This window comes from Solanum tuberosum, unplaced genomic scaffold (genome assembly GCF_000226075.1).
Source record: "Solanum tuberosum cultivar DM 1-3 516 R44 unplaced genomic scaffold, SolTub_3.0 scf00069, whole genome shotgun sequence".
Classification (NCBI taxonomy): Eukaryota; Viridiplantae; Streptophyta; class Magnoliopsida; order Solanales; family Solanaceae; genus Solanum; species Solanum tuberosum.
In genome coordinates this window covers 666,878-679,896 of record NW_006238995.1, presented here as the reverse complement: position 1 = coordinate 679,896, position 13,019 = coordinate 666,878, and the positions used below count along the sequence as shown (strand labels likewise).

General features: G+C 33.5%; 2 protein-coding genes across 2 annotated transcripts; both read right to left on the bottom strand.

Annotated features, from left to right (window-relative positions):
- Window positions 1–2,369: 2,369 nt before the first annotated feature.
- LOC102598603 (ATPase ASNA1 homolog) lies at window positions 2,370–7,250 on the bottom strand. The gene is made up of 7 exons (XM_006345482.2): window positions 6,880–7,250; window positions 6,000–6,121; window positions 4,149–4,299; window positions 3,813–3,923; window positions 3,139–3,277; window positions 2,893–3,008; window positions 2,370–2,685 (listed from the first exon to the last, which is right to left on the bottom strand). Exons 1-7 carry the CDS (start codon window positions 7,141–7,143, stop codon window positions 2,509–2,511), a joined length of 1,080 nt encoding a protein of 359 aa, XP_006345544.1. The 5' UTR covers window positions 7,144–7,250; the 3' UTR covers window positions 2,370–2,508.
- A 1,142-nt stretch (window positions 7,251–8,392) lies between these two features.
- LOC102598262 (serine/threonine-protein kinase BLUS1-like) lies at window positions 8,393–9,706 on the bottom strand. The gene is made up of 2 exons (XM_006345481.1): window positions 9,037–9,706; window positions 8,393–8,947 (listed from the first exon to the last, which is right to left on the bottom strand). The coding sequence occupies exons 1-2, from the start codon at window positions 9,691–9,693 to the stop codon at window positions 8,399–8,401; spliced, it is 1,206 nt and encodes a 401-aa protein (XP_006345543.1). The 5' UTR covers window positions 9,694–9,706; the 3' UTR covers window positions 8,393–8,398.
- Window positions 9,707–13,019: the final 3,313 nt, after the last annotated feature.

The following is a 13,019-nucleotide window of genomic DNA, read 5'->3' as shown; positions in this document are numbered from 1 at the left end:
TCTCTCACTTTATACAATTGATCTTTTTGTATATGTATACTAAAACAGATTATACAACTGTTTTTTTTTGTATATGTATAGCGAATTATACATATATATGTTTGCTATGGAGCGCAATTATGCAAACTTTGCTATAGCATACAAATATGAATTTTGTGTTTGCTATATGTGAAAGTTGCTCTTCTATGAAAGCGTGCATGTAATGAGTAATAAAATATAGCAATGACAAATTAATCTTAAAAAAACATGACAAGAAATAAAAATGAGGGACATATTTTAATGTTTAAAATTAATTCTTTTTAAGTAACCAACTACAAATTTCGAACTTTGAGTAGTAGTTAGCAAACTTCTAATAAAGTCATGAATGTCTAATTTGAGCTCAATAAAAATATAGACTCACGACAATAAGAAATTAAACCAAAAAAGCCTAGTAAAGAAAAAACACAACCAATATAAATTTTAAGAGTCGTCTTCATAGAGTCAAACTAAAGTATGACTTAAATTAACTAATACAATAATTCGCCATTTTAACTATATAATGAAAAGAATAATCTTAGGTAGCTGTTGAAACAAAAAAATGAATTTATATATATAAAAATTAAGGAATATCAAAAGATATAGGTTATGAATATAAAATATGAGAGTTATAAACACTAAATATATCAATTGAATGAATAATTGTATATAAGATATGAAGATTAATATTTAGAGCAAATAAAATAGAAAAGTATTACTTAAATACTAAATAAATTGACCAGCTTTAATTGTTATAGATTGGCTCGTGTGTTTAAGTGTTAGAGAAGAGATCGTAGACTCAACGAAATAATACGTTTAAGTTAGAAGCTTTATAGTCATTTGACAGTTTCACCCCAAAAAGAATAGGAATTGATTGTATCATGTCATGCTATGACTCTTCACTCTACCTAATTGGTTGTTGCTATTCATTTTGCTGTTAGAGGAATCGTTAAATTTTATTATAATCCCCATGTATGTATTAAATTCTTAACCATAAAATTAATTTGAAAAATTCAAACAAAAAAAGGGGAAAAAATGATAGATGCATTTGGAGACTATAGAGAGGTGATACATCACCTTGTTTATTGCTACTTTTATATTGTATATACATGGTATGTGTTAAGTAAATTGAAAGAGAAAAATGAAAATAAATACAAAAGAAAAGAAAAAAGGTTTTGAAAAATATATTTAAATTTAGTTGTTAAAAAGGATAAAAAATATCTAATTTAGATTTTCTATTGATATTTTCTTTTTTTCAACTTTTTGACTTTAACAACTTCCACTTTAAGTATATAATATGATATAATTAGTATTTAATGTTTAATATTTAATTAATTTATTTTTTAAAATTAATATTTTGATTTAGTATAGGGGTAAAATGGTAATCCAACTTTGCACTTTGGATCTTCCCACTTATAATAATATATGATTATTTAAAGTTCAGGTGTTTATGTTTATATAAATTCGTTATTTTGAAGTTATACAAAAATAGCTCAATTATACAAACGTACTTATACAAACGAGGCAACTTAAACTGTAGCTATAGCCCGTAAATATGCAAATTATAGTTATGGAGCATAACTTAGTTTATTATAGTGACTATTTGCGAAAATTCCCCAAATATAAGTAGGGGCTTGAACATTTGACCCGCTCTATGAGCAAATCTTCAAGTTCAATAAGTTTTGACTTTGACTTTGACCTCGACCTTGAAGGTTTATCCATATAGCAAACGGTGGATCAAAAGTTCAAGATTATCAATTTTTAAGGTTTATTGAGTGTAATTTCTAGTGCCAAATATAGGCGTGGAGATATTGTACACTAAATTTTGACTTTGACTTTGACCTTGAAGGTTTGTCCATATAGCAAACGGGGGTCAAAAGTTCAAGATTATCAATTTTCAAGGTTATTGAGTGTAATTTCCAGTGTCAAATATCAAGCGTGGAGATATCTTATAGTGCTATGTTTTGACTTCGACTTTAACCTTGAAGGTTTGTCCATATAGCATACGGGGATCAAAAGTTCAAGATTATCAGTTTTCAAGTTATTGAGTGTAATTTCCAAGTGCGGAGATATTGTAGAGTGCTAAGTATCACTGGATTACATATAGAAATATTTTTCCTTTTGTGTATTTGGGATGCTCAACTCCGATTAGGCGACCTTGCTCATATTGGTGTTGTGTCAAGCTGACAACTAGTGTAAAATTAACAAATTCATGATGAATCCTTATAAAAACAGATTTGTATTTATATAGTCAATCCCGACTTATTTAGAATAGAAGCTTACTTGTAGCATTATGCTATAAGTAGGAAGCTTATCCAATGATTTGATGAAAAGGGCAATGGATAAGCTATATATGTTAGGAAAGATAAATCCTTTTCACTTGGTGGTAAGGCAAATCAATGAATAAAACAATTACACATGATGGTCCTCTCAAAGAACACAATAATTTGTTCAATGACACTATCTCCCTAACATTTGAAAAGTCTTTCTAGATTAGACCTGACCTTTTCCTTTCCTAATTTTTTCATAGTCTGCTTCAGCATCTTTCAACTGTTCTTTCAGTTTGGCTATTCCACTCTCCAACTCTTCCGCTGAACATCGCGCACGAGAAGGTCGATATGGTGTTAGAAAACGATACTTGAATTCTTTCAGAGCTTCAACACCACAAACCTATCCAAAAAAAAAAGTTAGTAATATGAGTTGTCATTGGTATGACAAGATTTTATGGCCAGTATACTCTTTGAATGAAGAGTTACGGGGCGTAAAACAAAAAAATACGCCGATCGGGCATACTATGTGTAATGATGCCAAAAGGTAAACGGAAATATATATATGTATGTGTGTGTGTAAGTTCGTGAGAGGAAGGTATCTTCATACCTCTTGTGGTAGCAAAGGCAGCTTGGTAATATTGAAGTCGTCATATAGCGTGTAGAACTGATCCAAGTATTTTTGTTGCATCCGCATTCTAGCCTTCAGCAACTGGGATTCAACAACTGAAAATAGTCGCAAGTCAAATAGTTATAAATTCTCTTGCAGAGGAACAAGTTATCATAAACAAAATGAGGTTAAGTGAAACGACGGAAATAAATTAAAAGGGAAAAACAATTGAGGAAGTTTGCGTACCTTCTACATCATAGAGCACTTGGTTAATTATAATGTTGTGTGTATCAATCTCAAACCTAGTGAGTTCCTGAACAAGTCTTTCGGTCTCATATAGAGAGAGGAATTCCGGAATGCAAACACAAACAAATGTCGTCATGTCCTATAAGAAAAGTGGTGTTAATTCATAGGCAGAACTCATAATAAGTAAAAATGAGAACATAAAGGCCACTGTTCAGCTACTAGTAGGAATCAGTCGAAGAACTTTTTGGACATAAAGCACATAAGTATATATAACACATATTGCACTTCATCTTAGTAGATTTTCTCCACAATCAAAATAAGATCGCCAGAATATGTTCTGTGAATATTTATGCTTTCATCCATATCAATCTAGTCTTTTTTTCTAATTCAAACATAATTAAGTAACTGTTGTCGGCGACCAAGTTCAGACATTAAATTAACTGATTAAATATTTAACTGGATTGAGAAACTATTTTCTACTGAAACTACCAAGACTCAAATAATGCATGACAGTCTGACTCAAATTTTTTCTTTCTCAAGTGCTGCAAGCTATATAAAGTGCATGACCCTACGAACTCTGGACTAAATTTTCTCACTATGGTTCCACCTACAATTAATGAATATAAAACAAGTTCTTCATTAAAATAAATGAACATTATTAGGCAAACTCTTACGGGATCCTTAAATTGTCTGTTCACTTGTTCAATAATATCTCTCATGGCTTCCAGCTTGCCTAGAATTGCATCCTCGCCAAATTCATCATCAACACCAAAGACACGAGTCATCTGCGATTGACAGTACTTTGAATTAATGATAGATGATAGATATACAAATACATATCATCTACTTCCTACAATATGGCATCAACTTTCAGGCTTGCAGATGAAACTAACAATACTCCAATAGCATCTCTATAGATCTTCTTGTAACTGCTTAAAAGTAGAAATAGTAGAATGTGAAATGAAAAAAAAAGTTCTCTCCTGTTTTTTTCGGAGGGAAGGGGCTGTTACCTGACTTAGAACACCACCAAATTTGCTCTTCAAACTCATTATTTTTGCAAGCCCCTTCTCTAATGTTGATGGGAACTGTAACAACCGGAGAGTATGTCCCGTTGGCGCTGTATCAAACACTATTACAGAGTAATCCATCGTTCTCACCAATCTAGAAAGAAACAACTCAAGTGTATTGAAGTCCACGTGATAAAGAAAACACCAGAATGTACATATAACCAGAAAACACAAGTTCATTTTTGCTTCTAGATCTCAAACAAATACTAGCATATAAGGACTATCAATGTACCATAACAGGATGAAAATTACCAGTGAAAACTGTTACAAGATGATCAGCTATATATGATTCAGATGTCCAGGAAAAGGAAAAGCAAGATTAAATTGGAATTAATGTAAACCCCACAATCCTGTTTCACTTATAATTAGCACACATGTATTCCGAAGTTGAACCGCCTGGCTCTAAACTTCTAATCTTAGTTTGCCTGATAAGCATGTGACAGCCAGCTTGATCTTTACAGTTTCCAGCATAAACCCCAAACACGTGTAATTTCAATCAACCATTCCAAATACCATGTTACAAATCAAGATAAAAGGATACAGTGATGAGGCGAGCGAGGTACTTCACAAAATTATGTACTTCTAGAAAACTCAAATCCATATCAATGCAGTGAACTCCCTAACTATTAAAATTAATTTTTAAAATCTTTCTGCCAAGTAACAGAAATAATGAAAATAACAAACAAACAAACAAAAAGGATATATATATTATATGAGTTAAGACTTGGACGCAAAAGATCAAACAAGCCATGTTGGCTCTTGAGTGTTTGTTATGGAATGCATCACTGACTCAATATGCCACATGTGGAATCATCAACCCTCATATATTTCTAGAAAACACAAATCAGGCAGCTAGACGGGTACTTCCCATTAGCTAAGATAAATTATTTAAGTGCTGGAATTAGAAGTCAAACACTGACCCTGTTGAGAATAATCTGAGCTAGGTAGGTAAACTTCCCAATAAAGTACTGAAATTTGACTGATGAAGAGAAATCTTCTATAAAGAACAGAATCTACATATTCGTGCACATTCACACTTATATCTACATAAGAAAACCTTATTTTCCTATATATATTGTAGGTGTTCATTTCAGTCTAGAACATGTAGTAATGTATGGTGTAGCCTTAGCTTCTACCACAAATTCATGAATTTGAAATTGATATCGGTTGTGAACCAAAATGACTCCGTAAGGGCCTACGAGCTATTCAAGAGTTTTATTTGGGATCCAGGCCCATTTACACTTTGTTAAAAAGGACTAGGAGTTAGAAGTACGGTTATGCAAATTATGTCGAAGCTTTGGCTTTCAGTTATCTCTCATCTCCTTTCTATGTTCTAGTATCTCATCCCCTTCTAGTTACCTTCTTCTATGTTAATCTATCCGTAATTAGTGTGTTATTACTTTGTTGTGTGTATTAAATCGGGTTTGTTTCAATATCTCATGTCCTTTCCTTAATTTAAAGAGCACAATGAAAATTCTAAAACTATCTCACTACCACAAAATATATTTTCTCTTGCCATACAAGCTTTCTCTTAACATCAGCTGAAATGATGCTAAAATGCCCATCATGAAAAGAAAAACTTGAATTTTTCGAAAACCAAACAATTAATTGCAGTGAACCTCTTCAAGTTGCTTGATATACTTATATCATAATATCTCCAGAAATAAAGCCAAGAAATCATCCGAATTGCAGTTACTACATCCAATATATATATACTTAAACACTTTTTTTTAACTTCATTTTTGGGAGAGAATCCATAATCCAATTGATGTGTCATGAAAAAATGTCACTTACTTTAGCATCTCAGCAAAACTCATAGCTTCATCAATTCCTGGAACTGCATTTGCCAAATCTGAGAAAAAACCGTCCACTCCTTCTGAACCGCCTTCTTCATTCTCTATAGATGGATCAACTTCCTAAAGAACAGAACTTCAATTATAAAATCATTACCCCTTAACAGCATTTCAGAACAAAACTGACCATAAACTGAAAAAGCTAGATAGTTTGATAAGTAAAATTTTACGTAAATTTCTCTTTAAAATCACTGAAATACATAATTCAACACACATTACACTCGACAACAACGAGTATTACTCAAAATTTAAAAGGATCAAGCTTCAATTCCCCACCTCAGCCAAAAGAAGTTGCGTAATAGGGAAAAATAGTACTCCTAAAATCATATCTTTGTCATTTTTCATAATTTCTCAAGACTTGCAGCAATTAAACAATAACATCAAGGGTGCATTTCGTTTGAGGGAATGTTTCACATGGATAACATTCTCTCTAGAAAATGATTTACCTTAAAAGATCCATTTTTTAGTGTTCGGTTGGGTACAAAAGCCAGGTAATTACAAATGGTTAATGGTACAAGGTGCACAATAACGTATAGCTTTTAACTTGTATACACTGTTAGTTATAAGAGATAGTAACCTTAATCAGTGGAACTAATTACACAAAAATTAAAGCAATTAACCTCTTATAACATGTTAAATTACCTGAATATTGTAAATATTCGTTACATTAACAGTGTATATACGTCAAATCCGAAGGTATTAAAGTCAGTATTTGAGTAGTAAGTAAGTAAGTAATAACAATGCACATTGATTGAAGCAATCGGACCACGAAAACCAAATAAATGAAGATCCAACGGAACGGAACGGAGCGGGTACGGTACCATGGCGTACAAATTGGTGAATCCATTAACGACGGTAGGAGTTTTAGCAAAACGCTGTTGAAATGCATCGCTTAGATTGTGAGCTGGATCAGTTGATATGATTAGAACAGAAGATCGGACCTGAGAAAGAAGGATCCCTAAAACAGAGCTGCACGTCGTTTTTCCAACACCGCCTTTGCCGCCAACGAATACCCATTTCAGTGTATCCTGTTCCATTAGGTTACGCACTGTACCTTCTGGTAAATCTGGATTATGCGAAGCCATTAATTATGCTTGATCCTTTTCCTTACTACTAGTAATGATGATGATGAACTTGGGACTTTCTTCTTTGATCCTTCATTTTTTTGAGGGCATAAAAATGGAGATGTTAAATCTCCATTAACAAAACTGATAAATTTATTTTGTTTCAACCTCCAATTTTTTCCCTTACTTGTGACACGTGTTTTAAGTGAATTTTTTGTACCTTTCATTTTAACCAACGAAGTATATAATATGCGTTCAATACTAATAAATCAAATTTTTAAAAGGTTTAGTAAATTAGAATTATGCTCATATCATATTACTTAACTAATCTAGATAAAAATATAAATGTTACACGAGTAAATAAAGTTTAATGCATGGCATAGATGGTAGGATGACTTTGGTCTTTGTTAATTATCAAAAGTTATAAATTTTAAGGTACAAATTATTAGGTGAACTAAGGTTTTTAATTGTTGTGACTTGTTTTAAAGTTTAAAGACTCAAAAATCAAAATTAAAAAGTTCAATTTGGACTTATTTAAGTTGTACTTCCTTTAATATAAAAAGTAAATATTTAAATCGAAATTCTCATATCCAATCCGATATTCCGAACACCGATGCCTAGCAGAGGGATGTCAACTCCTTTTTCTTCCGAATAAAAACCAACTAATTGGTACTTAAAAATCATAATTAAATGGTACCTTACTTCTGACTTTTGATCTTGTTTTAAAACTTTTTTGACCTTTATAACCTTCCCAAACTAAAAAAAAAAACTACTTAAAAGTCAAAAACATCTAAAAATAAGTTAATCCAGACAAACATTAAATTGATAACACATGCCCTTTAACCTCATACAAATTTAACTATATCGTTTTCCTAAGTAAACAATTACAATATGACTTCCATTTTTTACTAAATTTATGACTTGCCTTGACATTGTTTCCATTTTAAAAAATATAAGAGTTTTGATACTACAATTCTTCTAATCTAAGCATTTGATGTTCAAAATTAAGTCACATATAATTGCTTGGATTATATTGGTTTCTTTTATGTTCAAAATACATATGATCATTTGAAAAAAAATTCTAAGAAAACTAGCTCCCTTGTTCAAATAAACTGATCAATTCCTTCTTTAACCCATCACTCAAAAATTATCACATATAATCCCAACAACACAATAACTAGTTTTAGCCACAGAGAAATCAGACACACAAAACAGAATATCTATCAGCATTGTGAACCTATTACATTCTGAATGCTAGAAAATATCATCTTCATCATCAGCAATAAGGCATTGGATTCTTAGCATACAACACGCGGCGTTGAAACCATTGCAAGTTCTTAGCATACCGAAAAAATGGTCTCTGCAGTAGATCTGCAACTGATGGCCTCTTTGATTCACTGCTACAAAGACAATCCAACACCAACTCCTCAAACTCTTTCGAAAACTTGTTACTTCTTTTACTTTGCACTAACTTCATCTTGTCCTTCAAATATCCCGTAACTTTCTTCATTTTCCCTTTCTTTTCTTCTTCATGATACTCCTCAAGCACATGTTCCAACTTATCTGGCAATCTTCTCGACCTCTTTATCTTCCTAATCAAACCCTCCAGTTCTTCGCGATGACTGATTCTTAAATTTCCATATGCTAATTCCAATGCTGCTATACCGACTAACCAGATATCCGATTTGAAACTGTAGTCATCATCATCTTCAGATCGAGATGATGATTTAGCTGGATTTCTATTCTCATCATCAGAATCATAATATTTTGAATGGAATACCTCCGGTGCAGCAGCCCAATCTGACAACAAGGATAGATCTAGAATCTGTTGGGAAAATTCACAAACAGAAGTAAAATTATCGACTAATAACACAATTTCAACAACTTAATTTAACTAACAAATTGAAACCCTACCGGAGGTCCACCAGGATTTTTTCCTTTTAGGGTAAGATATGGTTGATTGCCAGGTTCTGGTCCGCGTTCCAGAACGACAGGAGTTTCCAGATCCGATTCGTAAATCGTTGCTTCATATCCCAATTTGATTTCGACATTCGAAACAGGTCTTGGTTTGAAATTAACGTAGATATTCCCAGCACTGAAACGCTTATGAACCCGATCGGAAAAATGAAGATCAAATAAACCTAGAAGCGCTTGTTTAAGAGCAATAGCAATACAATCCTCTGGTAATCCGTTGTGAAATCGAGTTGACAGAATGTAACGGAGCGATCCTTCTGACATATAAGGCAATGCAGAACAGAATCCATGTCTGAAGTCTTGAATACGCCATTTCTCGACGTGAATAATGTTCGAATTACGCATCGATTGTTGCGCCCGCTTGCTTTTATAGACTTCATATCCTGGTTGGATGTACTTGACGGTGGTGTATCCTGTAGGAAGGAGACGGCCTTCGATGGTGGATGCGACTGTGTAGTAACAAACTTTGTAGATGAAATGGAAACCGCAAGTTCCGATTACTTTTTGGAGGATGTACTTTGTGCCGGTCAATGTATCGATGATGATATTTCCGGGTATAGGACGGTAGGCTATCATGCTGCCGGCGCCTGTAGCCATTTTTTCCAGTGAGTTTTTTTTTCTTGATGGGAGAATTATGAAGAAGAAGAAGAAGAGGGAAGTTTACAGAGTATTTATACGATGAACAGAGTAAAAGAAATTGGAGCCAATAAGCAGTTAGAAATGGCGCGCATAACCAATTTTCAGTTATCTGTTTTTTTTTTTTTTTTTTGGGTATTTCAACTTTGTATTAATTACTAAAGTGTAGAAAATTTACGAAGGTAAAGTCCAGTTAACACGATTAAACAGACGCATAAAACATCAAGCTATCACTAAACTATCCAACTATAAGGTTCTAATTCGAAGGGTTGTTCTCGCGTTGCATATGTAGACCACTTCTTTTGCTATGTCTTCTCAATATCTAGTAGTAATATTGGGCATAGGCTAGGGGTACTTATGCATTTCCCCTATTTTCTATCTAGTTTTTAAATATATAAATTTTATTTTTAAAAAACTTAAGATTTTCTATCTGAATTCATGGCTAAAAGTTAAAAGTTTTAACTCTCGAAATTCAAATGATGTCACATAAATTGGGACAACGAAAGTTGTAGATTAGTAGTAATATTAATTCTTCCCAAATAGCTAAGAGAGAGTGTTGGAAATTTTGCTTTTGAATTTACAAGATGTAATATGAATTAATTTGTGATTTGTTATACCCATGTCCAAACAATTAAACACATCTTTGTAGACAGTTAGAACTATTTGTAAGTTAAACAACTATAGGGAGCAACACAATAATCATATAGAGGATATTCACCTTTTTTTTTCCTCATCCGGGTGTTCATATTTGTATTGGAGTTCGAGTTCAACTATTTCGAATTCGTATTGTGTAGGAAAAACACACACTGTCAAGGATTTACTCTTATAAATTGAAGCAGAGAAAAGGAAAAAAATAGTAGAACTCAACACTAGGTAAAGGATCCAAAACAAGCAGTATTGTAGAAGACCCCACGGTTGTTCTCCATTCTTGACTTTGAAAGTGAGTTGTCAATATACTTTTCACCCCTTTGTTAAACATATATAGAAATAACATTTAGGACTTAGAAGAATCTAACGTGAGACCTTCTCTTAAGCTTTTAAGTTTGGAAAATCTGATTTTTGGTATTAAAATAGTGGTATATTCGGGAAGCTAACCTTGCCAGTTCGCTGCTATCTAATGTCAGGATCGTTAGTCCTGGTGCACCTTGTAGGAAAACTAATGTGGTACAGCCACCCTCTAGAAGTGAACCTAGCTGACGGGGTGGTCAGACGGCTATGGTAAATCCGTAGTGTCAAAGTATACTCGATACTGGCATTGGATCCTCCCAGTAAATAATGAATGTGATTATTGCAATATCTTGAATACAATTTTCATACATGAATAGCTAATTTAGTTGAAGCAAGCTATGGCTATTGTTTTATAAATTGCATACTTTTCTATTTATATGTTTGCCCCAGATAAAACGCTATGGTGGATGTTATTACTCACTCAGTCAGTGACACTGACCCCGACCGCTTCCTTTTTCTCTTTTCAGATAATTCAGCTGAAGGTGACCCTTGACTCTGGCATAGTGATAGATAGCGCTGACACCACGTACCGCATCCAGTAAGCCCTGCAGTTGCTTCGCGTGGGCCATCCTTTTGTTTCGAATAATAAAGTATATTAGTGTTTCTAATCCTAGAGTCTTGCTCCTTGAGTCGGACTTGTAAATTTGGTTTTGGTTTTGGTTTGTGTTGGTGAAAAGGCGACTTGGAACTTCTAAAGTTTTTGTGGAAGTCACGAACTTATGATTATGATAGTCTTTTAGACTTTATATGTTGTTATGGTAGTAGGTTGGGTTGTTGTGTATTGAATACTGACAGGTTTAAAATTTATGGATTGCTTCCTATATAGAGGAAACTCTGTCGAATTTTTAGCAAGAAAATGGTCTAGGGTTGCTCGGTAGGCTTAGGCTTACTGAGCTCCGGTCATGGTTTATGTGGATTGGGTCGTGACAATGATAATCCCCATGCTATTAAACAAATACTAGAGTATCCTTGAGACCTTTTGTTATTAAAAGAAAAAAGAGAACTTCTTGTTCTAATTGTCTCTTGAAAATTTTCTAGTGTAGTTACTCAGATCAGGCCTCTAAATCAGCATGGTGTTTCTGATGGAGAGGTATTGAAGATTTCGACCTGTTAATACGTTGATCTTTTACTTGTTATAGTGTTTTCATATTTCATTGTTGTATAGACACAACCCTGCATGATTGCCAACTTTCACCTGGAATATGTTGATCAAGTGTTTGCCAACTTCCAACTGCTGCTATAAATTGAATTTTAAGTTTGACTAGACAGGACGATAAAATCTTAAATTAAAGAACCTTCTATAAATGTTAATACTAACAAAAGATGGGAGGAAACCGGCAAGATTTGTTTCTTAAATTGTTTCCTTCGACGATGAAGATGGTTTATGCTCATTTCTGTTCAAAGATCTAAGATATGACTACTGTTGTTAGTTTTAACTTATGCTTCAAAAAACTGCAGAGCAAACTGAGAGTTCCCCTCGAGAATATGTTGGCCGAACTAGCATAAATGGCTCAAGAAGAGCATTCTATGGTAATGTCATCATTTTAGTTTTGATCTTATATCGTGCAAATAAGAATTTCGACTGCCAAGAGATGAGTTTTTTAAGGCAGTTTACTTACAGCTGTCATTTACGCCAAATGCTGGTATTTGTCCAGAGGGTTATATATGCATCTGCCTCTAAAAGCCATGCCCAACAGTTGAGCAGCCAGAAACTCATGTTGCCATTCTTCTTCTATCCTTCTTTTGCAATAGCTATTAGCTAGGATTTTTCAGAAACAGTTGAGCAGCCAGCAACTTTGATTATGCAGAAAAAAAAGGAAACAAAGACTTGATATATACTTGCACAGCAGTTCCCTTCTGTTAGCAGTTAGTTGATATTAATCAAGTGGTTAGTTAGTTGTGTCTGTTAAGTGAGAGGGAAAATGCATAAGTACCTCCCAACCTATGTCCGAAATCTCAGAGACACACTTATACTATGCTAAAGTCCTATTACCCCCGAACTTATTTTATAAATAATTTTCTACCCCTTTTCAGCCTACGTAGCACTATCTTCTGGGCCCAGCGCATGTTGACAATTTTTTCAAGGATAGTGTCACATAGGCCAAAAAGGGGTAGAAAATTATTTATAAAATAAGTTCGGGGGTAATAGGACTTTAGCATAGTATAAGTGTGTCTCTGAGATTTCGGACATAGGTTGGGAGGTACTTATGCATTTTCCCTTTTTTTTTATCAACAACTGTATTAAATGAATAAAAATAGTAGTGAATACGATATATTAG